At 39.4% G+C, this 26,186-nt stretch overlaps 1 protein-coding gene across 1 annotated transcript; it reads left to right on the forward strand.

Moving 5' to 3' along the window:
* Positions 1-4,503: 4,503 nt before the first annotated feature.
* On the forward strand, positions 4,504-11,382 carry LOC127426550 (uncharacterized). Its single transcript, XM_051673424.1, has 13 exons — positions 4,504-4,542; positions 4,732-4,822; positions 5,255-5,410; positions 5,574-5,879; positions 5,990-6,043; positions 6,225-6,278; positions 7,368-7,418; positions 7,525-7,578; positions 9,683-9,769; positions 9,891-9,912; positions 10,013-10,047; positions 10,502-10,545; positions 10,644-11,382. Exons 2-13 carry the CDS (start codon positions 4,768-4,770, stop codon positions 10,743-10,745), a joined length of 1,020 nt encoding a protein of 339 aa, XP_051529384.1. The 5' UTR covers positions 4,504-4,542; positions 4,732-4,767; the 3' UTR covers positions 10,746-11,382.
* The last annotated feature ends 14,804 nt before the right edge of the window (positions 11,383-26,186 follow it).

Below are 26,186 nucleotides of genomic sequence, written 5' to 3' on the forward strand. Positions count from 1 at the left end.
GCTGGTTTGGTCCGTGCTTGATCGCTTACTCTGCAAAACTGTTCCCCAGAACAGCATTTCAAGCAACACAGGATTCCATAGCATCGTCCTCCATTTCTGAACCTAGATCTAGGGTTTCTCTCACCCTACAGGAAAGATGAACCCTGCAGATAGCTATAGTCCAGTTTGTATTCATTTCGAGTCTGTTTGTCCTTCCAGCCTCACCCTCCTCCTCGTCACAATATCGTTACTCTCGACTTGGCTGTCAGTCTGACATGCAATTCTGGGCTCGCCTTTTATTAGATTGAAACGGTTGATCTTTTTTTTATAATTATTATTTTAAAATTTCAAACTCCCTTCAGATCTACACTGATGCTGATCCTTCCATAGGCTTTGGTGGGTCATTCAGTATCAAGTTGTTTGAGAGAATTGGCCAGCCAAAGTTCATTCTCTTCCGCCTGATGCTAAATCTATCACACTTTTTGAAATCTGCCCATCGTCATTGCATGCCTTCTATGGGGCGAAGAATGGCGAAGCACACGTATACATTTCTTATGCGATAACCAAGCAGTAGTGCATATCATTAACAAAGGTCGCTCCTCTATTCCCTCTATTAATCGCTTAGTTCGTCGACACAGCTGGACTTGCATTTTTAAAAACTTCATTCTCAAAGCTGCTTACATTCCAGGCTTAAACAATATGCTAGCTGACGCCCTTTCTCGTTTCCAATTTCAGAAATTCCATGCTCTATGCCCAGAAGACCTGCCTACCGGCCTAAGATGCCCACCCTTCAACCAAGTCGTGCTCAAAGCTTATGATTCTGCCTGGGCTTATTTTTCTTTCTTCTGTGCTGGTTTCTATGTTCCTGTTCTGCCAAAGAGTCTGTCCATCGTATGTGCTTTCATAGCGCACTGCTTTAACTCTCGTAAATTACAACCCGATTCTATTAAAGCCACTGTAGCAGGCATTACATTTCACCTGCGACTGAAGGACCCTAGTGCGATTAGTCTTCTCGGCCATCCCTCCATCCGGCTGCTCCAGAATGGTCTAAAGAAAGCATCCCCAAAAGGCAAAGATAAACGCTTACCTCTCGCTCTCCATTATTACACAAGATGTTGCACCTTTTAAGATCATGGGTTTACGACACATACACAAATAATCTTCTAGAGTGTGTTTTCCTCACAGCCTTTTATGGGTTTTTAAGGCCTGGAGAATTCACGTGTAAAACACTAACACATGTAGCTCATCTAAATGTTGGAACTGGGATATCAGCAGTCTGCTCCAGTCTGCTTAGATTTAGTGGCTTTAAAGGCTTGTGTTCATCTATATTCAAGAACGCTACTTTGGGGGTTAACTGTCGTGTTCAGCAGTAGCATATCTCAACAGCAGCAGTGTATTGACCATGTTAAGTAGCAGCAGCAGCTGCATGCGTAAGCAGATCTAGTCCGCCAAGACCAAACCTACTTTCAATACCATTTACACAATAAACAATTTTGTCAAACTACTCAAGAGTTGTCCTAACTGAAATATCCTAATAGTTCAGTTAGGACAACTCTCGAGTAGTTTTGACAAACTTGTTTATTGTGTAAATGGTATTGAGAGTAGGTTTGGCCTTAGTGGACTAGATCTGCTAACGCATGCAACTGCTTAACATGGTCAATACACAGCTGCTGTTGAGATATGCTGCTGTTGCTGAACACGGCAGTTAACCCCCCACGTAAGCAGATCTAGACAGGAGAAGCTGGGGAGGTGGAGGGTGAATGCCATATAACACTGCACTGTTGGACTGTAGACGAAAGTGTAGAGGTGAGTACCTGTTTATAAATGATTTGACAGAGGGTTAACATCTCCTGATTGGTTAAGGAAGAGGTGTGTCAGGAACCGGACATATCGACCTGCACCACATAGAGTTTCCAAACTGAAATTGCATAACATTTACTTAGCAGAGAAACTGGAGAGTGAAATGACTGAATTTTCTGAAGTGCACTTTGTGGAAGTGTAAGTGTTAATTTAGAACAAACTTCAGAACCTAAATTTAAGTTACACGAGAAAAGAAATAAAGAATTTGTTCTTTTTAGCAGAATCAAGGATAGCTCAAATAATCAACGTCTGGGTAAGAAAATCTCTCTTCATTAATTTATTATGTTTAAAAATAAACAAATAACAAAAAAAGGGGAAAAAAATGTAAAATAAATTAAATGCCTTTGCCTTGTAACTTGTGTTTTATTTTTCTCACATAATGTTAATTCAATATCTGTTCATTTTCTTCAGGACAAAGTGTATTCTGTGTGCAGCATCATCCCTGATGTATCTGCTGAGAGCCATGAGTTATTTGTGCCTTGATGCAAACCAATGATAATTTTCAGTTTCTTCTCTGTAGAAATATTTTCACATCAAATGAATTGTTGCATGTAAATGACTTTAAGAGACAACCGCAAAGAAGAATATCTAGATCAGAGATGCCCAAACCAGGGCACATGGGCAAAAGTTGGCCCGTGATGACCTTTGATTTGGCCATTGATGCAGCACTTCACTGCATTAGTTAAGCAGATTGCAGAGTAATGTTTTTTTATTATGTTTATCATTATTTATATTATGAAATCATGAAGATGGGGGACCAAGGCAACTTTTATATTTTAATATAATACAGTTTAATATAATGCAATGATTACAACAATAGATTATTAATGGCAAATTTACAAACTTTAATATAACATTTAGCACAGACTTTTTTTCCTTTTCCTTTTGTGAAAGAACTCTTTGTTTATAAATGTGCCAGTTAAATCATAATTGATATTACAATTAAAAATGTGTGGGGGAAAAATTGTGGCCTGCTCTGATTTTTGTGCTGAAAGTTCTAAAAAAAAAGAAAAGAGTGGTAGATACAGTATATAATTTATAGATAAATATGTTAACATCCATCAGGACTCTGAACCATTAGCTTTCAGAAAATATTTGTTTTCAGATTTCACTGGAAAAGCATGCTCCTTATTACTGTAGATTTCATGAAATAGAAGAGCATCATTAACCTCCTGAGACCCCCACATGACTGCTGTGGGCATTTTCTATTCTCCTATTTGATTTGTAACTAGTAGCCCCTAAGAAACATGCAAAAAAATAAAACAAATTTTTAGACCAAACTGTTTTCCTAAAAATGTATGTCCATATAAGCGGACAGTGAGACTGAAGTTGTGAAATTGTAAATAATACCAAGCTATAGAAAGTCAGACATTTTTAATCAGATTGTTTATTTTGTTTCCAGGAGTGATGCTTATTCATGTTTTTGAGACTTTACAGACATTACATCAGAAATTAGCATAAATAATTCTGATTCAAAGTATTGGCCAGCATCATCCAATCACTGCCAATCATGTTAAAATTAAATTATACATTATAAATTCTGAATCTATGTACTGATTACCATTGTACCATGTCTGCCAAACATGTTAAGTGGTGCAAACATCATTTGCAGCCTGAAACTTAATTTTAAATAGGATGTTTGGATTGAATGCACTTAGCTGTAGAGAGCTATAGGATGCTCCCTTGCACCATATTTAGTGAATGACTTAACCTCCAGTGTGCTGTCTGTTTGCACTGTTCTCAGAACAGTTTGAAATGCACCTTATTTTCATCCTAACTCCATATATAGCCTCTGAAAGCAACATTTTCCAGGTTTTGGATGCATCTATTAATTCTCAATGTGATAATGCATAGTGAATATACGATATTTTAGCTGAGACTGAGCATACAGTCCACAAATGTGGTCATTGTGTTTAACAGTGTACCATTTCGTAATAATCCGCTCAAATGTTTAAAATGGCATATTGGCTGAAACAAGAGACTCCAATCTTTTGACTCAAACAGGTTTGAATATCAAAACTTAATATTTCTTACCAGATGTAGTTTTGTTGGCGTTTCAACCAAACATAAACTCCTCTGCTATGGCTGCTTTGTTAATTTTGTCACATGACTCAAAAGTTTAACCCTTTACTGACAACACAAGTCTCCTGAACTGAGATCAGTCGGTTTAATTTAAATTAAATTATGCGTTGCGTAAAATACAATGTTGCGTTGCCAAAATACAATGTCCACGCATGTGGACGCGGGGGTCACACAAGGTTAATGTTGCTCAGTTAAACTAATTGGTTAACAACTTTTGATGAATTAAATTAATGGCTTATTTATTTATTTATTTGCAAATTAAAGCATGGATAAACAGCATTTCTGGAAAAAGTCCCACTTAAGAATGTAAAATGCAACATTTTGTGTGCAACATCCAAGAAGGTCTTCTAATGTTTATTGTTTGATTAACTGATTGTTACTGCATCTAAAATAAAAGGCCATCATTATGTTTTTGTGATGTCACAAAATATACGTGTAAGCATTTAAAAATACACTTAAAGTAGCACACTGCATCACTAAAGGCAAGAACAACACAAACGTGTTTTCAGTTGAGAAGGGCGCCCTCTGCTGTCAACAGAGGGACATTTAGATATCATTGCATTCTTCTCATCTCATTTTCTAACCATTTCTACCACTACTTTATACGCTGTAGACTTTGAGGTATTAAAAGGTGGCATTTTTGTTTAATTGTAGTATATATATTGGTTATTTAGGGAGCACTGAGGTTTTTAAATGCAGAAACCTGCTGAGGCTTAACATTTCCTCTTGTTTAATTTGTTATGGCATAAATAGTTTTCCTTACATTGCTGCCTACTTCCTCATTTAATTTTGAAGTGATGTGTGTCTCAGTGTGTCAGTTCCATCACTTGTTCATGTGACACTGAGATGTTGCTGCTCATCTTCCTCGTCTTTCAACTGTTTGTGAAGGTTCAACCTCAAAGTAAGTGACAGTTTCCTGAATTCTTTAATACAGCCGTTCAGTGTGTTTACATTTTCAGTGATATTTCACTCATTTCAAGTGTGTTATAAAGTAATAAATAAGTACTATTGAGACTTTTGGGGGAAATGTTTGGTCTTGTCTGCTTTAGGAAAGTACTTATATTTTTGTCTTAATTCCTTTTAGGTAAATCATTATTTGTAACTTTTTTAAGCCAGTGTAATGTTTGCTCTACTTTCTAATTTATTAGTTGTCATACTGTCACAAAAACACACTCTACGCTTACAGACAAAAGATGTTCTCACCAAGATACTATAAACACTTTGCTATTTCATCACTCACATGTATTTATTTTTTAGGTGAGTGGCTTTCTTTTCTGGTGTGGTGGTTATTAGTGCCTGATGTTTTGAATGACTTTTTATATTTCACTTCTAGCAGGATTGACTGATCAGTCCTGGCTGACAATGTCTCCAGCATCAGTGTTTAAAGAGTCAGACACAGTGCAGCCGAAACATGACAGGCCAAAAGATGCAATGAGATCCAATGAGAATCACACTATGACAGTTATCAGTCAGTATGACGTTCATTTTGGTACTATAATATTACAGTAAACTCTTATCTTTATGTAGTATGTTTATAAACTTTTAATTCTTATAATTAACATCATACAATTATTTTTAACTGTCATAATCCTGTTTACTGAAGTGTTTCAGTCCACACTAATGCTCTACTATTTCTTGATTGTATCTTGCAGATGAGAGGCCAACAATTAGAGTCATCCATGAATCTCAACTTTCTGAATTTAGGATTTACTGTGAAATACCACGATCAGATAATGGCAGTTATAATTGTTACATTTTCTCTGGAGATCAGTATAAATACTTGATAAAGACAGTGTCTGTGCAAATTTCTGGAAAAACAAACTGTATTTTTACAATAACGGAAAATGTATTGTTCAATCATATGAAGTCAGCAAAGAGTAAATCATTGAGCTGCAAATATTCTCTAAAAACTGCACCACTCAACCATTCACAATATAGTGACAAATACAACCTTACAGGTGAGTAATCTTTATGAGTAATATCGCGTTTGCAATTTCCATTTGGCATTAAATTATTTCTTCAAATTTAAAGAATGTTGTTTATGTAATTTGTATATTCCTCCCAAAAGCTTTTTTACCTGTGCAAAATCAGTCACCAAGTACAACAAAAAGATCAACATTATGTAAGTTATTCTTAGAATTTCATGCATTTGTGATAATCACGCATTGTGTGACATCGCAAAATTCTTTCTGCAGATTCATCATCAAATGTATCTGCTATTGCTTCTACAATAGAGAGGATACTCTGTGGATCATATTGTTTTGTTACGTTATGTTATATATTAAGTTAATTATTTATTTTAGCAGCTGGAATGGGATCCAGTTCTTGTCTTAAGACCACAATAAACCCCATGGATAGTGAGTAGCAGGATATTCTTCTTCTTCTTCTTCTTCTTCTTCTTTTTATTTATTGATAATATGAAGCAAAACGTTTAAGCTGATGTGTGTAATGTTAAAATACTTTCTCTTATACCAGCTTAAAGGTGCTGCAAGCGATTTTAGCTGTTCTAGAATTTCCACAATCCGTTGGATTAGCCACGCCCCCCTCTTTCCAAAACACTGCAATCCAAAGATAGCGTCAGAGTCCACGGCCCGCTGACACATTTTTGTTTGCTGTTGACAGACTCTAGAGCTGTCACAGAGACAGGGGAGATATCTCAAGACACTTATTTCATTAATAACTTTCATACCTTTAATATGAGTTTGCATACCTTTAATATGTTGAGAAAACCAATAGTAAAATATTCATAGGTTGATTTCCCCTCAAATTTGAGATTTTTTTTCATTTGATGGCACTAGTTGTGCAGAAATGACACACGGGGCACAGGTACCCAATGAAATCATTTTTTTACTGAGTGAGAATGACTCCATATGAGTGAGCTGTTCGAATGATTCCAAGCTGGCCTTGTGGCCCAGGAAATGGAGACTCGTGACGCCCCTAGAAATTGCACTAGCAACATTTAAATGACAAAACCTGTTGCTCACATCCTCAACAACACTCTTTTCAAGAAAAATTGAATTGTTCTTATAAGCAGAATATTTTTGCAAACCGTTTTAATGTTCTATAATGCTCATTATGGCAGAAATAGTATGAGAATGTAGTATGCAGTATGATGGTAGTAGCCATTCCAAAATATGGCAGCAAGGTGGAAGACTGCTTTGATCCAGAGAACCACCACTTTGTATACCTCTGTGGTCATGTGGATCTGAAATATTGAGTTTCATTCTGTACTTGCCATCAGAATGAGGAACAGTGTGTGGATTCAACAACAAGCTATATATACAATTGAAGACTTCATTGTGCAATATAGCAATGTCCATGTCATGTTGTTAGCATATAGGATGGCTTATCAGAGTGTTGTCACAAATATTTTCCAAAATAAGATATTGTTATTGAAATAAGAAATAATGATGTTTAGCAATGTTTTGAATAAATAATTGTTTTAGGAACTCCTCAGGCTTTACATCCAGTCAGTATTACATGGAACACAACAACAGGTGAGTTACTGTGCTTCATTTATCAGTTACTGTTCAACAGTAAATGTTCTTGTTAGAGTTGCTACTATGTGGACAGAGTTTCTATTCCTCCATTTTAATCTTTCAGTTCTGAAATCTTCAACTCCTGGTAAAGGTTCTGGCCCTAGAACACCAAAAACAAGTAAGTATTACCATTCGGGACTAAAGGCCCCTCACTCTAGAGGCATACTCACGGAAAGTTCTTCTTTGTTATTTGCTCAGACCCAATAAGAAGTTCAGAAAAGCTGAGCAACTGTATACTGTTTGCGAACATTCAGATACCAGGCCACACCGCTGGGGTAGGCATTTAGAGGAGCATTTAAATATGAGGACGTACAAGACTAGCCTACATGTAAAACCTTAACTAATGTGACATTAAAATGTGTTATTAATGACATCATGACTCATTCTATGAGTAGAATTCACATGAGATCAGTGAAAGAAGCTGTTTTAACCATTCGATGATGATGTAAAATAATATATATGCAGTAGATATTGTGTAATTCGTAATGTTTACATTCTGCATTCATGGCGCTAATGAGCGAACAAACTATACATGGCCATAATATGCGCTGGTTATGCTTTGTTATTGTAATTTATGATACTGATACTACTGCAAAGATGGGTATATAAAAGAGTTTTAATGGGCAGAATACAGACAAAAGAATGATGATTAGCATTTATCACTATGGACATTTTGGATGCAGACAGCACATGAGTGAAGCAGCAAATCTAACAACAGAGTAAATGGGTACTTAAGAGTATTTGGGTAGATTTGATTCCTTTTGTAGACTTTTTAAAGGGAAAAAAAAAATCACATGACATATTCTTAGAAAATGTCCCTACACAAACGATCTTACAGATGTAGGTATGTTTGCACCAGCTAGCTAATGACTCGCCGGTGTGTTCATGTTGACTGATCTTAACTGATTGAACAGCGTGACCGGAATTAGCTATCGGCCTCAAAGTAGGTGAAGCTCCAGGTCACATCTTCCGATGACGTGGACCAATGGCAGTAAGGTGTTTAGCAGCCAGTATGAAGTTTTCCTGAAATTTTGCACTGGTGAGGAATTACGAAGTACAGAAACAAACTCAAAACCAGTGGCAGCCCATGCATTTTAAGTCTAGGCCTTCAGTGCGATTCATGCCATTAAGAAAACACAGTTTCACAATGAATAAGACACCATATGCCTATCATACATTACGTTGCAACCAACTAATAATACCAACTGACATTTTAAAAACACGTCCACGCACGAAAGCCAGAACCAAGGAGGTCTAATACCAAGAATAGGCTCTCTAATAATATTTGCGATTTAAATTTTGCTTGCAATAAATTTTGTTTCGTCAGGGTACATGGTTACTTTTCAAAACTTGATCCGACACTGAATGCTCCAGCAGCCTAATTTACACTTAGAAAACTCCTGATGTTGCTATAACAATGCAAAAAACACTGAAAATCAGCCCTCCTTTCCAGTTTAATTAATCAATCACACGATCATGCAGAACATCTCAGGTTTTTAAATCCATAAGGATCTCTTTCTCAACAGCAATAACAGCAGTGACAGCCGACTCGTCAGCATCTTGCGCTCTTTGCTTTCAAATTACGTACATCACTTAAAGTGTGATTACGCCACTCAAGGCCAGCTAGAAGGCCTCGACTGGGACATATCCTAAAGACTACACCCACCAAGAACAAATAAATCAATCTGATTGGCTGAAGAACCTGACAATCTGACTTTAGATGCCTATTCACTTGCACTGTTGAGGGATTCTATAGAAATTCTGAAGGCCTAACGGGGTGTAGCTCAGACTCACGCGCTGCTTCAGCTAAGGAGCTTGGCTTTGGGCATGCGATTTGTGAAATAATTGTCACACTTCGCTTGTAAGCATCAAGGAATAGATTCTGATTGGATAAACATTTTGTTTTTGCTATTTGTTTGTAGATTAATGTGGAGTGGAAAGCAATTAAAAATACATAGGCAAAAAGGTCAATGAGAATGAAAGGATGAAAAAAGATTTATTTATTAGGCATGTTACGCCAGCAAAGAAGGCTTTGCTGGCCCTGAGAAATCGCCACTGCTCAAAACACGTTTGTTCAAGATTTTGTTCAAAATGCAATTCCGTTTGATGCCACTAGAGGCACAGAAATTACAAACTTCATTTTAAACAACAGATCATAAGCTTGAAATCAATACTATTTCTCCTATTTTATTCTCCTATTTCTATTTCTTGTTGACTTAAAGGAACATGGCTTATCATTGCATTGGCTGCCACCAGTGGTGGCATCGCTCTGATTGGACTCATGGGCATCTGTATATGCTGCTTCACCAGTAAGTTTAGCATGTTCAACACACATTCAAATACAGGGCATGAACTAATCATTTATGTTCATAAAGTTTCAATGTCTGGTTTGTAAACAACACATTAATGCATTGGATATGATTTTCCTAGCAAAGAAACCAAGGATTCAGAGGTATGGAGTTTCTGAAGTATGCTTAACAGAAGTGACCATACATTAAGTTTCACAAGTTTGTTTAAATCAATACAACGCATTTGTAAATGTTTATGTTTAGCAGAATTAGGAGCAGCGCACCCAATCAACATCCTGGTAATTTATTTATTTTTTCATGAGGAAGTGCTCTAATCAAAAAGTGAAAACTACAAATAAATAAATAAAAAAGTGATATAAAAAGAGAAAGTTTGTTAAATTTATTGTTTCTCTTTGCCAGATATTGTAATGTCTAAATGTACTTTATGAACGGCTGATAAGTACTTTCTTTATCAAATACAGTACAAAATTTGACAGTACGCAAATTTGGACGCAGCCATTATCTCTTACACATACCTATTTACATCTCATAAGAAGAAATTTTGTGCAAAGCATTTTAATGTTCTATAATGTTCATACAGAAGTTAAATAGGAAGTTATGGCTACTAAAGCTGGGAGGGGAAAAAAAACTAATTTCAGCAATATCAGTAAGTCTTACAAAGGTCATTTTAAGTTGCTTTGAAAACAAAATCAAATAAAGGCTCAAATCTGTTTTTTATTTCCAATTTGTCAGCTGAAACTGAAAATAATGAGGACCATTCTGAAGAAGAAAATAAGGTGAATAGAGACCTGTTTGAGGTTTCCTTACATTTTGCAGATTTATGGTCATATATTTATGGTCATATATTTATGATTTACTTCTTGTTTTTCTTCAGGATAACGTGTACCATGTGTACTGCACTATCCCTGAGATCTCCGCAGACAGTCATGAGTTTTACAGTCTAACACAGATGCCAAACCAACCTCTGCCAATTTAATTGGGTTTCAATCATGTTGTAATTAAATAAAATTGAAAATCTTTGTTACAGTGCTGCTATGTTTTTACAGGGAAGTCTAGACAAATGCATAACTGATGTCAGATAATGAAATTAGTCAGATACAGGAATTGGTTTGTATGTGGACTATATGGCTGAACATGAAATTTGTGGAAACAAGTAATAACGCACCATGAACATTTAATACACTCTAAAGTCTACATATAGGCAAAACGTGTTGTTACAAAAACAAGACATACTTTTCTATGCCAGGCACATGTAGTGGTTTGATTCTGTGTGGTTTGTACATTTAAGGCCACATACTGTATCTGCCCTGTTTCTCACTTCTCTAGTGGAATTTTCTCTTTTCCTTGGGTCTGTGTCTGAATACTCTGAAGATTTTGACCATGTGCTTTTATTCCATACACCCATATATTTGTGTGTCACTAGTCAAACGGTCTGTTTCAGACCTCATTATATCAATAAAATAAATGTTTTTAAAATGATTAATTAACCCTCCTATGGTCTTCATAAATGAGCCCTACCTTTGGACCTCCCAGTCATTTTTGACTGAAAAAATGCAAAGGTGTAATATTTTTATTATTTTTTTTTTATGATGATAATGATACCATTTCTTCTTCCCTGAGGTAATAACAATAAAATTATGCACTTCTTTTGGGTTTTTGTGCTACAGTATTTTGATCTTATTTACATGTAATTTCTCAATTTTACCATTAATTTGCATATGAAAATAAGCAAATGTATGAAACTTTAGTACAGTAAAAACCTACACTTCTATAAATTGAAACATAAAAGAAATATGAAAATTGGACATATATTGGAGGCAGATTGCTGCCATCTGGTGAACAAAATATAAGGTGATAAAATACAGTATATGGTGACTTGAAAATAATGTTGTGACAATGATAACCAGTGGATGGCTGCAGTGTTTTATGCAGTCAGAGTAAACATCTTGCAATTTCAAACTTTCTATAACAAATATTTTTTTTGCAAACATTTTCAAGTCAGTGAGGTAAACAGCAACAATAAATGCATAACAAAGAACAAACAGTAAACAATAATAAAAATAAAAAAAAAACCGTTAAGAACATTAAAGAATGATGCAATGGGCCTAATTCATGAAACACGAGCAGAACAAATTTTAGTGTAAACTGTTCATAAAGCTGTTCTGGTGTAAATTCTCGGATCCATTAAAGTTTTTGTATTTTCAAAATGTTAGTTGGTACAAACTAAATTTAGACCTGCTCCCGACCACGTGTAAATCGTGCGTAAGACATCCGAAAGTGTTCTTTCAGGTAAACTGCCATGACTACATTTTGATAGAAGAGAAATTAAATAAGTAATGAAAAAATTAAGTGATGATACAATGAGTAAAATTAACATTAAAAAATAATGGTTACACTTTATTTTACAGTGTCCTTGTTACAGTGTAATTGCACAAGTAATTACTGATTATTACTAATTAACAATATAGCTGAGACCAAGTGGGACAGCAAGGAGCTAGTGCGACTTTTGGATGTTAGTTGAGCTGGGTGTGTCGATTAGAACAGTGGTTCTAAACCTTTCTGACTCCAAGGCCCCCCATTGTCGGAGAAAGTATTCAAAGGCCCTCCATGTAGGCAATTAGATATTTATATTTTAAGAAATATCTAATATGAGATATTTCCTTTGATACTTCTACTGTGATGATGACAAAGCTTGTTTTCAAAGTTTTCTAATGAAAGAAAATACTAGTGTTAATAGATTAAAACAATTAATCATGATAAATTTGTGATTCTGTATATTCTTGATAAAAAGCAAGCTGTTGAAGGGAGATATTACATTTTTAGCATTTTCAGTAAGTTGAATGATAATAATTATATATAAAATTATAATAATCTACCCTATTTTAGAAAATATTAAGAGATCTTGAGTTCCCCCTGGAAGTGTACTAAGGCCCCCTACTGGGTCCCGACCCCCTGGTTGAGAACCACTGGATTAGAAAACTGAAGCAGGAGAAGGGATACGCTGGAACAGGTTTATTAATACAAACATATGTATGGGCAATATTTGAAGAAATGGAGAGCCAGGATGATGTTGAGCACAACAATGAATCTCTTTTATATAATGCTGAGTGCTGGGGCAGATATCTTTGACTTGTGTCTCTTTACACCCTTTGCAGAAATGAGCTTGTATATGTAAATGTGGTTTGTGAAGTAGAGTTCAATAGAGTCAATTCTGAGTAGAGTTCAGCTGGACAAACTCTCTGGGCAATAAATCTCCTGAGGCTCACCAAGAAGGAGTCAGTGTCCATTCTGTGCAAAAGGTCCAGATGCACCGCCCGGGTGGTTAGACATTTAAAGATGATTCCTCACCTTTTCTCAGAGTGGCACCCCAGCTTATCTTGGAAAGGTTCAAAGCAGTCAATGACGGTAGAATAGAATGGCAGTTTATATAGGTGTAACCAGGCAGCTGGTAAGTCCACCATCTTGGGCACTGAAGGTCTGGCTTTCCATCTGCGACACTCCTTACAGTGCAATTGCACATGGCAGATTGCCTCTCTCCCATGTAAGATCCAGATGGTTCGACGTATCTCCACATATACACACTCTGGTCCGGGGTGACAAAGACGAGTGTCATAATCCTGTATAAGAAGTCGGGTTGCAGGGTGGCCAGGGTCCAGGACAACTGGGTGCTTGAAAATAGGATCAAGTGCTTCTGCTCAACGCAATCTGCCTCCGACCCGTATAAGTCCGTCCTCAGGCTCCAACTCTGGAGATAAGGTGAGCAAATGGCTACTGTTTGGCACTGGCTTGCCTGCACAGAGAAAGCGCAACTCTTCAGGGAAAATGTTTTGCTTGATCCTCTTGAATATCATCATTTCAGCCTGCTGATAGTCTGAGGCCGTAAGGGGAACACCTTGTTCTGCAACCCCCTGAAGCTCCTACACTGTGTATTCTATCAAATCCTTCCAAGATGTGTATTGGCTATCTTGTGGAGAGCTTGCCAAGTCAATGTTAGCCGTAGTTCCGCAGAATTTTTTTTCCTGTACTCTTGAATCTATGTCCGTTAGCTTTGGCAGCCTGATTGGCAGTCCTCGGGTCCCTTGAGAAGGAAAGGGGGTCCTTGGCTCCACTGATTAGGGATTGTGAGTTCCGCTAATGTTCGGCCCCACGTAACATCATCTGCAGGATTCTGGGTGGTGTTGACATGTCGCCAAGCATCAGGCCTTGTGAGCTCTTGGATTTTGGACACAAGTGTGACAATGAATACTTTGAAGCAGCACGATTCTGACTGTATCCAATTCAGTACCGTGGTCGAGTCACTCCAGAGTATGGTCTGATCTATTTCAAGGGTCAGCTCTCTTTCCAACATCTTGGCTAACTGCACTGCTGTTAGGGCACCACAAAGCCTCAATCATGGCACTGAATGCCGTTGCCATGGGGCAACCCTTGATCTAGCCACCAGGAATGAATGAGAATCTGCAAGAGACTGAGCCATAAGCCTTCTCCAAGGCATCAGTGAAGATGTGAATTTGTCTAGAGACACCTGTCTGAGATACATGAGTAGGGAGATCTCCACTCACCACCACTGCATGTTGCCTGAAGCGCACAGAACACCAGGAGAGAGGGACCCAACGTTGGACCCGGAAGGAGTGCGTCATTATGATTAAGGCCACAGAACTTGTAGGAACAATTAAACACGAGACTGTTCTTCCCATTATGGCTCACAATGCGATTGGGAATAATGGTGTGGCATATCGGAGAATGCCTTCCACTTCCACCCTATGGGTTCTCATCTCCAAAAGCTCCAATGCTTCCGTATCTTGCTTTGACCGCATCACCAACTTGTCACTTTGGAATGGCAACACATCCATCTGTCAGAGTTTCTTGACATTCTCCATGAGCTCAGTTAGCTGCGGTGAAATAGTAGTGAAGAGACATTGACATGGGCATGTTGTCCACTAGACAAATCGGAGCGTCCAAACCAGTCTCGTGTGAATGGTGGCAGGTCCTCCCGGAGGGTGATCAGCCCCTATCAGAGTGGCTTAACCTGTTCAAATGGCTCAAGAGGTACAGTGCATCCAGAAAGTATTCACTTTTTCCACATTTTGTTATGTTACAGCCTTATTCCAAAATTGATTAAATTCATTATTTTCCTCAAAATTCTACAAACAATACCCCATAATGACAACGTGAAAGAAGTTTGTTTGAAATCTTTACAAATGTATTAAAAATAAAAAAATTTAAAAAAAAAATCACATGTTCATAAGTATTCACAGCCTTTGCCATGACATTCAAAATTGAGCTCAGGTGCATCCTGTTTCCACTGATCATCCTTGAGATGTTTCTACAACTTGACTGGAGTCCACCTGTGGTAAATTCAGTTGATTGGACATGATTTGGAAAGGCACACACCTGTCTATACAAGGTCCCACAGTTAACAGTGCATGTCAGAGCACAAACCAAGCCATGAAGTCCAAGGAATTGTCTGTAGACCTCCAAGACAGGATTGTATCGAGGCACAGATCTGGGGAAGGTTACAGAAAAATGTCTGCAGCATTGAAGGTCCCAATGAGCACAGTGGCCTCCATCATCTGTAAATGGAAGAAGTTTGGAACCACCAGGACTCTTCCTTGAGCTGGCTGCCCCGGCCAAACTGAGCGATCAGGGGAGAAGGGCCTTAGTCAGGGAGGTGACCAAGAACCCGATGGTCACCCTGATAGAGCTCCAGCGTTTCTCTGTGGAGAGAGGAGAAACTTCCAGAAGAACAACCATCTCTGCAGCACTCCACCAATCAGGCCTGTATGGTAGAGTGGCCAGACGGAAGCCACTCCACAGTAAAAGGCACATGACAGCCTGCCTGGAGTTTGCCAAAAGGCACCTGAAGGACTCTCAGACCATGAGAAACAAAATTCTCTGGTCTGATGAAACAAAGATTGAACTCTTTGGCCTGACTGGCAAGCGTCATGTCTGGAGGAAACCAGGCACCGCTCATCACCTGGCCAATACCATCCCTACAGTGAAACATGGTGGTGGCAGCATCATGCTGTGGAGATGTTTTTCAGCAGCAGGAACTGGGAAACTAGTCAGGATCGAGGGAAAGATGAATGCAGCAATGTACAGAGACATCCTTGATGAAAACCTGCTCCAGAGCGCTCTGGACCTTAGACTGGTGTGAAGGTTCATCTTCCAACAGGACAATGACCCTAAGCACACAGCCAAGATAACAAAGGAGTGGCTACGGGACAACTCTGTGAATGTCCTTGAGTAGCCCAGTCAGAGCCCAGACTTGCACCCGATTGAACATCTCTGGAGAGATCTGAAAATGGCTGTGCACCGACACTCCCCATCCAACCTGATGGAGTTTGAGAGGTCCTGCAAAGAAGAATGGGAGAAACTGCTCAAAAATAGGTGTGCCAAGCTTGTAGCATCATACTCAAAAAGACTTGAGGCTGTAATTGGTGCCAAAGGTGCTTCAAAAAAGTATTTAGCAAAGGCTGTGAATACTTATGTACATGTGATTTTTTTTCATTTTTTATTTTTAATAAATTTGCAAAGATTTCAAACAAACTTCTTTCACATTGTCATTATGGGGTATTGTTTGTAGAACTGATCGACTAGAGTTGTGTGGATTACTTTTATGCTGCCTAAATATGCCTTTTGGACGGTCAAACAGCCAGCAGTCTCATGGCACCCATGATCTTGCACTGTATGGACAAAAAGAGCTGAAATGTGCTTATAAAAATCTTCACTTCGGTTCTGCTGAAGAAGGATAGTCATACACATCTGGGATGGCTTTGAGTTAAGTAAACCATGAGTGGATTTTCATTTTTGGGTAAACTAACCATTTAAAAACCCTTAAAAGTCTGAAAACTTTTCACAAACTTTCCACTTGAAAAGTGTTGGTCAATTTACTGTACAGTTTCAGCAATATGAATTTTTATATTCATAGATTACAAACAACATGTAAGTGATACTTAATAAGGAAGTTTTGTTAGTTTATAAGCTGGCTGGTTACCTTCTAAAAGTTTGTTTAACATCTGAAGCAACAAAATATGTCTAGTATATAGCACATTATCTGCAATTTTATCAAGATAATGAAGATGGCAAGTTAAATAGCAAATGGACAACGTTATTAGAACCTTTATATAATACAGAATATATATTATATAGAGTATTTTATATATTTATAAGCATATAAAGTAATACAATTATGTATATATAGTGGCAAGAATAAGTATGTGAACCCATTGGAATTAGTGGGTTTTCTGCATCAATTGGTCATGAAATATGATCTCATCTTCATCAAAGTCACAAATAAAGACAAACAACAATGTGCTTAAGCTAACAACACACAAAAAATTATAATCTTTCATCTCTTTACTGAACACATCCCTTTAAACATTCACAGTGCTGTGGAGAAATAAGTGGACCTAGTTAATTAAGTCAACAAAAGCTTATTAGAGTCAGGAGTTTAATCCAATCCAATTAATGAAACTAGAGTGGAAGTGTGGTTTAGAGTTACTTTGACTTATAAAAAGCACTCAAACATTTTGAGTTTGCTATTCACAAGAAGCATCTGCTGTCATGGACCATGCTTCGCAAAAAAGAGATCTCAGAAGACCTATGTTCAAGAATTGTTGCTTTGCATAAAGCTGGAAATGGTTACAAAGTTATCTCGAAGAGCTTAGATGTTCCTCTGTCCACAGTTAGACAAATTGTCTATAAATTGAGACAATTTAGTAATGCGGCTACTCTCCTGAGAATTGGCCGTCCAGCCAAGATGACTCCCTAGAGAACCCTAGAGTGACAGCTAAAGACTTGAAGGAATCATTGGAACTGGTTAACATCTCTTTTCATGAGTCTATTATATGGAAAACGTTAAACAGGCATGGTGTCCATGGCAGGACACCACGAAGGAAGCTGCTGCTTTCCAACAAAAACATTTCTGTGCACCTGAAGTTTGCCAAAGACCATGTGACAACAATGTTTTGTGGACTGATGACACTAAGGTTGAATTGTTTTGGAACAACACGCAGCACTACGTATGGCGTAAAAAGGGCACCGCATACCAACATGAAAACATCATCCCTATGCTGAAGGGAGCATCATGATTTGGGTCTGCTATGCTGCTTCAAGGCCTGGACCACTTGTTATCATCAAGGGAAAAATTAATTCCCAAGTTTATCAAGATATCCTACAGGATAATGTCAGGGTGGCTGTGCACCAGCTGAAGCTCAGTAGAAGTTGAATGATGACCCTAAACATCGAAGTAAATCCACTACAGAATGGCTTAAAAAAAAAAAAAGAAAATCTACCTTTTGGAGTGACCCAGTCAGAGCCCATACCATGCTGTGGGTGACTTCAAGAGAGCCGTTCACACCAGATATCCTAAGAATATGGCTGAGCTGAAGCAGTTCTGTAAGGAAGAACGGGCCAAAATTCGTTCTGAATGTGTGCAGGTCTAATCCGCAGCTACTGGAAACGCTTGGTTAAGGTTATTACTGCCAAAGGAGGATTGATCAGTTATTAAATCCAAGGGTTCACTTACTTTTTCCACAGCACTATGAATGTTAATGGGGAGTGTTCAGTAAAGACACAAAAGATTATAATGTGTGTTGTTAGCTTAAGCAAGTTGTTTGTCTATACATGTGACTTTGATGAAGATGAGATTGCATTTTATGACCAATTAATGCAAAAAACAACAACAACAGAAGCAAATTCCAAAGGGTTCACCTTTCGCCTCAATCTGGGTGGCGGAGGATGAATCCCAGTTGCCTCCGCGTCTGAGACCATCAACCTGTGCATCTTATCACGTGGCTTGTTTAGCGCGTTGCCACGGAGACATAGCGCGTGTGGAGGCTTCACGCCATCCACCGCGGCATCCGCGCTCAACTCACCACGCACCCCACAGAGAACAAATCACATTATAGCAACCACGAGGAGGTTACACCAAGTGACTCTACCCTCCCTAGCAACTGGGCCAATTTGATTGCTTAGGAGACCTGGCTGGAGTTAACTAGTGAACTAGCGAACTCCAGGGGTGGTAACCAGCGTCTTTTACCACTGAGCTACCCAGGCCCCCGAATACCCTCATTGTTAATTTGTTTTCTTTCTTAGTAAGTTTACTTTAACTAATAACTTTTTGTATCACACACATCTTAAGTTTTATATATTTTCAATGTGTTTTTAATTGACTCTAATGTGATATATTTTGAGGCCTTTTGTGTTGCAGCTGTTCCTCATATCACTCACACTTCAGTGGAGCATCCTAATGCTGAATTCATTAAGAAACAAGACTTGCATTCTGAATACTTTCCACTTGGCCTGATGTGATTCTGTTTCTTTTGCTCCACCAGCATACACTACAGCTATACTCTATTTGTACTGCACCGCATAATTTCAACCCTAATGCTTGACTTGACTTGTAGTAGTATTGTCTATATCTCTCAATGTTACATGCAATGCATAAGACTCTGATTGCTCTCACCTTTCTCTTTAAAAATAGCATGTTTGTTCGCTACCTGTTGGCCATTTAAGTCGCATGTTGCTTTAAACTGCATTTCTAGGTGATGATGTTCTCACAGAGGTGGTCTACACTTTGTCCTCCTGGCAGACTCAGAGGAAAGAACATCTCTTTAAATTTTCTCTCCATACTCATCATAACCTTAATAAACTGTTCTGTTTCTTCATTTGCACCACTCTGTCTTAAGATGAAACAATGAGTTTAAAGCCCACAGTAAAGTTTCTGCATGTTTCTTGCCAATTTATCAATGAATTTTAAATTATAGGTTAAAGAGGATGTACAAGTAAAGGCATTTTATTTCTGTGTACTTTCTGAATTTAGAGGTTGTTTTTTTCCACTGTATTTTTTGACTGCTATAATAAGCAGTAACATTTTAAAGCTTGTACATTAGAAATATTATAAACCTCTTTAATAACTTTGTGAGAATTCTTCTTTTGCGTAAATACTTTATTATTTTAATTTTTTTAATGCTTTTTAATGTGAACATAAACATTCCATATCTGTTGATACTCTTGGTATTCTTTGATGAATAAATGAAAACACTAAAATTCCATTAGTGCTCTACTTGTTTGTCTCTGTCTTATTTTATCTGTAAAATAACTTCCTGTCCAGTCACAAACAAAATATTTTTGCTGTCTTTGTGTTTCCTTGGGACATAAAACAGACATATACTACATATTTTGTTTCGGAAGAAGAGCATGTATAAGTTGACATCAGTCATATATAAGAATATTTAAAGTTTCCATAGTGGTGGTAGTATAGTATACAATTCTAAACAGCCAGAGAGTCTTGAACTTGAATTGCCCTGTGAGTTTTGATTCATTTTGAGAAGTATACTGGAGCTTTTTTGTCTGTGTGTAAGAGTAAAGAGCACGGTTGCTTAATAGTACCTCCGTATGATGTCTTTGAAGGCCTAAATGTGCACATATATATTTTACTATGAGTGTAGTCCATATGAAATGTTGTAGAACTATACATGTGTAAAGTTATTTAGGTAAATATATAATAATGATAGGAAAATGGATAGATGGATATTTAGGTTGCTTTTTTCTTCTTCTTTTTTTCCAGCACCAAAGGCTATTTCATGGCAAAAAAATAGTAGGTTCAAGTACAGTGACAAACAATATAGAGCAAACTATTACAGAACTACAAAAATATGTAAATAAAAGAGATGTAAGATATATTTAGTAACATGTATCATGTGTTATTTTCTATGTGTGTGTGTGTATGTGTTTTATTTTTTTCCTATTTTTATGATTGGATTATAATAGTTGTTTTTTAATAGTTTATAAAAATAAACAAATAGAAAAATGGATTGCAAAGGTAAACTATACCAAAGATACAATATCAGCGTCTACACCATCAGTTTCCTCTTTTCCCTTGCAAAAATCAAACATTTCATTAACATCCAAGCTGCTAGTTTTGGATTTCTCATGGGCCAATAATACTAAATCAGTCATTCTTGTGTGTAAAATACAATGAGGAAAAGGGGTCAGGACCCGTGACAGAGTTGAACAGGAACTCTCGCATGATGCTAAGGACACATCAAAAACAAGGGCTGTTACATACAATTTATTTAGCTCAGGAGAGGCTTCTTTGTAGTTCTGCAAGTTTTTGCACAAAGTGAACAGGTCTGTTTCACCAGGAAATAGTTTAGCATGCATAGGTTTGACATCAAGAATTTCATTTGCCACTATCTGCAGTGCAAATAAGCAAATGCAGAGGGCTCAACAATGTGACATCTAGAAATGCACTAGATGTGGCACAAGACAAGATACTGCTTTTATATTAGCCAATTAGCCAGTGTTTTAATGACTTCATTCTGAATATCCTTTAAAGTGTACTATGCATATTTTGGTATAACCTTTTTTATATCAGCCAACCATGTATCCTTTATTAAATTTTATCCCATTTTCTCCCCAATTTGGCATGCCCAATTCCCAATGCTCTCTAATCAGGGGCAGATCTCCGGGGTGGCATGGGGTGGGAACTGACTTCCTAATCTGGCCACCCCAGCATTTGGGATCCCAAATATAATTGTAAGAATATTATAGTTCATGCTGGCATTATGTAAGAGTTACCAAAAGCAAAAATGACTACAGCGGTACTTGAATATCACGGCCAATTGCATCTACACAAAGTGGCAGGTAGATGAGATTACCCACCAATTACCCACCAATGTGTGAAATACCCACATTTGGCGGGAGCTAATTTCATACCCTGATTAGGATCCTAAATGCTGGGGTGGCAGATGGGGTGGCACTGCTTTTCTTAGGGTGGCATTTTCCACCCCATCCCACCCTGGTAGATCCGCCCATGAACTGTGAACAATCGCATGTTTGGCTATTACAGCCCTCGCACAGTAATTCTGCTTCTGACAGGCATAGTTGCCAAGTCTGCTTATTATTAGTGACTTTAAGCTTGTTTTTTTTAATAAAGTTGCTTATAAATATGGAAACTTGGGGTTTTTGCAGAATACAGTCACGTTTTTTGGGGCTTCAAATACACATTAAAACCACTACACGTTTTTCATCAGAAATTGGATGTGAGTGAAAATGTCACAAGGGTACCCAGCTAATTTTCCCTCAACCACAATAATAATGACAACATGGACAGATACAAGGAAATATAGAGGTAAAAAGTGAATTTCTCAGTTGTTTTCAGGTCTTCACTAAATGATTATTATGGTGCATTAATACAGATACTATATCTGGGTTGGTAAGTAATTACAATTATCAGTGCCATTTATTTCTATTTAGGTACTTTACATTAATGGTTACATCAAGTTAACAAACTCAAACAATTTTGCCTTCATAAGGAGACTAAGTTTTTACACCCCTGCTCAACATAACCTGTTAATATTAATCACATTTCCTAAATTGTTTCTTTCTTCATCCCATATTTCTGCTAGTGATGGGAAGTCCGATTCTTTTCCATGAACCGGTTCTTTCGGACTGTTCGTGTCAATGTACTGGTTCAAAAAACTGATTCAGCAGTATTTTTACGTCATCACGTAATGACGCCACTCTACATAATACTAATACCCCAGCGTCATGGAATACACACCCAAACACATTCAATAAAGCCATATGTAAGCGCATATTGCTGATTACATTTTATTCAATTAAGTTATAATAATAAGGGTGTTTATTGTCAGTGTTTCTTTCATTGATCTTTTATCTTGAATAGGTTTCCTAAATTAAAGTTTTGCACCTAAAGCACCCATGTCAGGGGCTGGAGAAGGAAAGAGGACCCAAACAGGTAAGTCACAGTAACAATAAGTTTTATTGACTGTCAAGGGCGAGCAGGATGAAAGAGGGGGAGAGCAATGAAGCCAGCAGGGCAGGATGGCGGACCAGTTGGAGCTCCTAATGGAGGCTGCGGTGGGCGGGGATGAAGCACAGAACCTGAAGTCGGGGAAGGGGCAGGAGGCCCCACGCCGGGGGCGTTAGGCAGAAACCAAGGAGCAAACAGACAGGGGTTTTAAGCAGCGGAACAGGTCACCCACACTGGAGGAAAGAATGGCGCTTGAGGCAGAGAGTGGCATGAGGTCCAGGAAGTGAAGCCAACAGTTGTTGGGGAACCAGGAGTCAAGTTGAGGCTGGAGAGGAAGAATTGTCTGGGAACACAGCACATGAGAAAACTAACAGGCCAGAAACACACAGAGAAACGCTCAGCAAGGCAGGACAGCTTGGTTATACAACACAAGACAATCTGGCACAGGACTGAGAACACAAGGAGGTTAAATAGGGAGAGGGGTAATTAGAGGGATGAGGAACAGGTTTTGCTGATTGGAAAGCAGCCATGAACAATCACCCCTGCGGGGAAACCCCAGTTAGTGGCCAGCACATGGCAACTGAAAACAAAAACACAGACACAAGAGGGAACACAAAAATGCAGAGACAAATAGAACAGACTCACCAGCAAACTAGCCCGAAATCCTGACAGTCCAATACTGACGCTGATATACAAACATGTATGTTCTACGAGTCTAAAGCATATAAACACCCTCACCCTTTTTACAGAAACCATGATCCAGCTCATAACAACTTCAAATATAATCTGCATGCACAATACTCAATAGTAAAATAAATTTACATCTCTCGACTTAAACGTTTTGCCATCTTATTCAATTTAGATTTATGAAAACTGTGACAGATCATGGATTATGTTGTGCTGTCACCACAATCATTTGAAAAAAAATGTTTATATTACTTAAAAAACAATAACATTACTATGATAAGAAAAAGGAAGTTAATTCAAAGGGAATTTTTGTAACCCCATTGTGTAACGAATGGTTGCTGAGATGAGACGGGAGATGCTGGATCTAAATGCAAGCTTTTAATGAAGATGATAATAGAAACAAATAAACATGAACTCATAAAGCAACAAACAAGATCTGACAAAGAAAGGCAAAACTGATATATACACTCACACACAAGGGCTAATGAGGGAATGGAAAACAGGTGAGAACAATGGGGAACAGATGGCAGTGATGAGGGCAGTGCATGATGGGAAATGTAGTCCAGGGGAACACTTCATAATAAGAGTCCTAGGAAACACGGGGAGACAGACTGTGACATAACCCCCCCCCCTTAAGGGGTGACTCCTGGTGCCCCAAAGATAGCTGAGGAGGGCAGGAAGATACAGGTGAGGAAGGGGACCCGGAAGATGATCAGGTGGCCAGGGAGGAGACCCCAGGGTAAGGATTGGGTCCGGAGGTCTGGTGGGGGGGGGGCTGCCTCAGGGCTGGGACTGGATCAGGCGGCAAAGCTGCTGGAGGAGGGGAGGGTAGAGCTGCTGTAAGAGGAGTCTCTGGGAGGGCGGACAGAACCACTGGAGGAGTAGTCTCTGGGGGAGCGGGCGGAACCACTGGAGGAGTCATCTCTGGGGGAGCGAGCCAGGAGAGGCTCGACAAATGCAGGCATAGCCAGGAGAGGTTCGATGAAGGCAGGCTGAGCCAGAAGAGGCTCAAGGGGTGGAGCCATGGAAGGCGGTGCCATGGGAGGCTCGAGGAGCAAGGCCATGGAAGGCAGAGCCGTGGGAGGCTCGAGGGGCGAGGCCATGGAAGGTGGAGCCGTGGGAGGCTCGAGGGGTGAGGCCATGGAAGGCGGTGCCGTGGGAAGCTTGAGGGGTGAGGCCATGGAAGGCGGTGCCATGGGAGACTCGACGAGAACTGGCAGCGACTGAGGAATGACCTCCGTGGTCATGAGCACTAGCAGCAACTGGGGAACGACATCCGTGGTCATGAGCACTGGCAGCGACTGTGGAATGACCTCCGTGGTCGTGAGCATGGGCAGTGTCTGGGGAGAAGGTGTCCTTTTCCTTCTCCTTTTCCAGACAGCTGGGAGCATAGTCACGGGAGCAGGCAAGGCCACAGGCATTGGCTCTGGGACGGTTGAGGCTACAGGCATGGGCGCAAGCTCGTTGGCCATGGCGGGCATGGGCGCTGGATCATTGGCCGTGGCAGGCGTGGGCGCTGGCTCGTTGGCCGTGGCGGGCATGGGCACTGGCTCGTTGGCCATGGAGGGCTTGGTGCAAGGAGCTGTGGAGGGCTTGGAGCAAGAAGCCGAAGTTGCAGGTTTTGGCCAGGGGTTCCCACCATAATTCACTGTGTAATGGAAATCGCAAAGTTCCAGAGCCTTCTCCACATATTCACAGAGTGTCCAGTGAGGATCAGCCGGAGGCATCAGTTCCTTCAGTGCACTATTCAGACCGGTCCTGAAGAAAACCACCAGAGAGCGGTCTGGATAGTGCACTAAATTCTCTAGTTCCAAAAACTCACGGACGTGATCCTCAACTGGATGGTCCCCTTGCTTAAGAAGCAGAATTCTGACAGCCTTTATATCCATGTGGGTCAGTTCTTCTGTTTACTCAAAGCAACAAACAAGAACTGACAAAGAAATGCAAAACTAGAGGGCATATACACACACACAAGGGCTAACGAGGGAATGGAAAACAGGTGAGAACAATGGGGAACAGATGGCAGTGATGAGGGCAGTGCATGATGGGAAACGTAGTCCGGAGGAAATACTTCAAAATAAGAGTCCTAGGAAACACGAGGGAGACAGACTGTGACACATTGGCAGATTTTTTATTCAGCATAAACAATACTTAGGGTAGGGCTGGGCGATATGGCCAAAAATATTATCACAATATTCTTTTTCATATCATTCCATATCGATATTTCTCACAATATACATTCACATTTGCACACAGCAATTTTTTTTTAAAGTTCCAAGTTGGCTGAAGAAAAGAAGAAAAAAAGAAGTCAAAATGATCTATACAAAACTGCATTGGAGGCCCAGAGACAGCCAAAGCAGTGGTACCTGAGGAATCTTCTACCAAAATATTACAATATTTTTGTGGCGAGCAGGGTGGAGCCAAGCAGCGTCTGGGCAGAGCGAGGCTGGGAAAAGATAAGTGTTGAATGAGTTCCACCTGTGCCACACTGGTCTCGCGTTCCAGCAAGGGGCGGCAGGAGTATTTAAGGAGAGGAGACAGTGGCAGACGGGGAGAGAGAGAGAGAGAGACACACTGGGCTGTGTGTGTGTGAGTTCGGCGTGTCTGCGGGGAAGCAGCATGTGAGGTTGTTTTATGTTGTTTAAGAAATAAATGTCTACGTGTTTATCAAGCTGGTCCCAGCTTCCTCCTTTCCCATCCTTGAATCGTTACACTGATGCCGAAACCCAGAAAGGAGGAAGGATATGCTGTCGTGGAGTCCTCGCCGTTGCGGTCCGCCAGGAGGAGGAGCCGTTGCCATCCACCAGGGGATGGAGGAGTCGCTGTCGTCCACCAGGAAGTGGAGGACTCGCTGCCGTCAGCCGGTAGATGGAGAAACCACTGCCATCCACCAGGGGACGGAGGAGCGGCTGTTGTCTGCCACGGGGCAGAAGAGTGGCTGAGGACCAGTCG

The sequence above is a fragment of the Myxocyprinus asiaticus genome, chromosome 35, assembly GCF_019703515.2.
Source record: "Myxocyprinus asiaticus isolate MX2 ecotype Aquarium Trade chromosome 35, UBuf_Myxa_2, whole genome shotgun sequence".
In the NCBI taxonomy this organism is placed as follows: domain Eukaryota; kingdom Metazoa; phylum Chordata; class Actinopteri; order Cypriniformes; family Catostomidae; genus Myxocyprinus; species Myxocyprinus asiaticus.

What these genes read in the sequence shown, in the direction of transcription:
- LOC127426550 (XM_051673424.1), top strand. Translation starts at nt 4,768, where the DNA reads ATGTTGCTGCTCATCTTCCTCGTCTTTCAACTGTTTGTGAAGGTTCAA. An exon ending in TACATGGAACACAACAACAG is followed by an intron (nt 7,419 to 7,524) that starts GTGAGTTACTGT and finishes TTAATCTTTCAG; the next exon opens with TTCTGAAATCTTCAACTCCT. An exon ending in CTGTATATGCTGCTTCACCA is followed by an intron (nt 9,770 to 9,890) that starts GTAAGTTTAGCA and finishes TGATTTTCCTAG; the next exon opens with CAAAGAAACCAAGGATTCAG.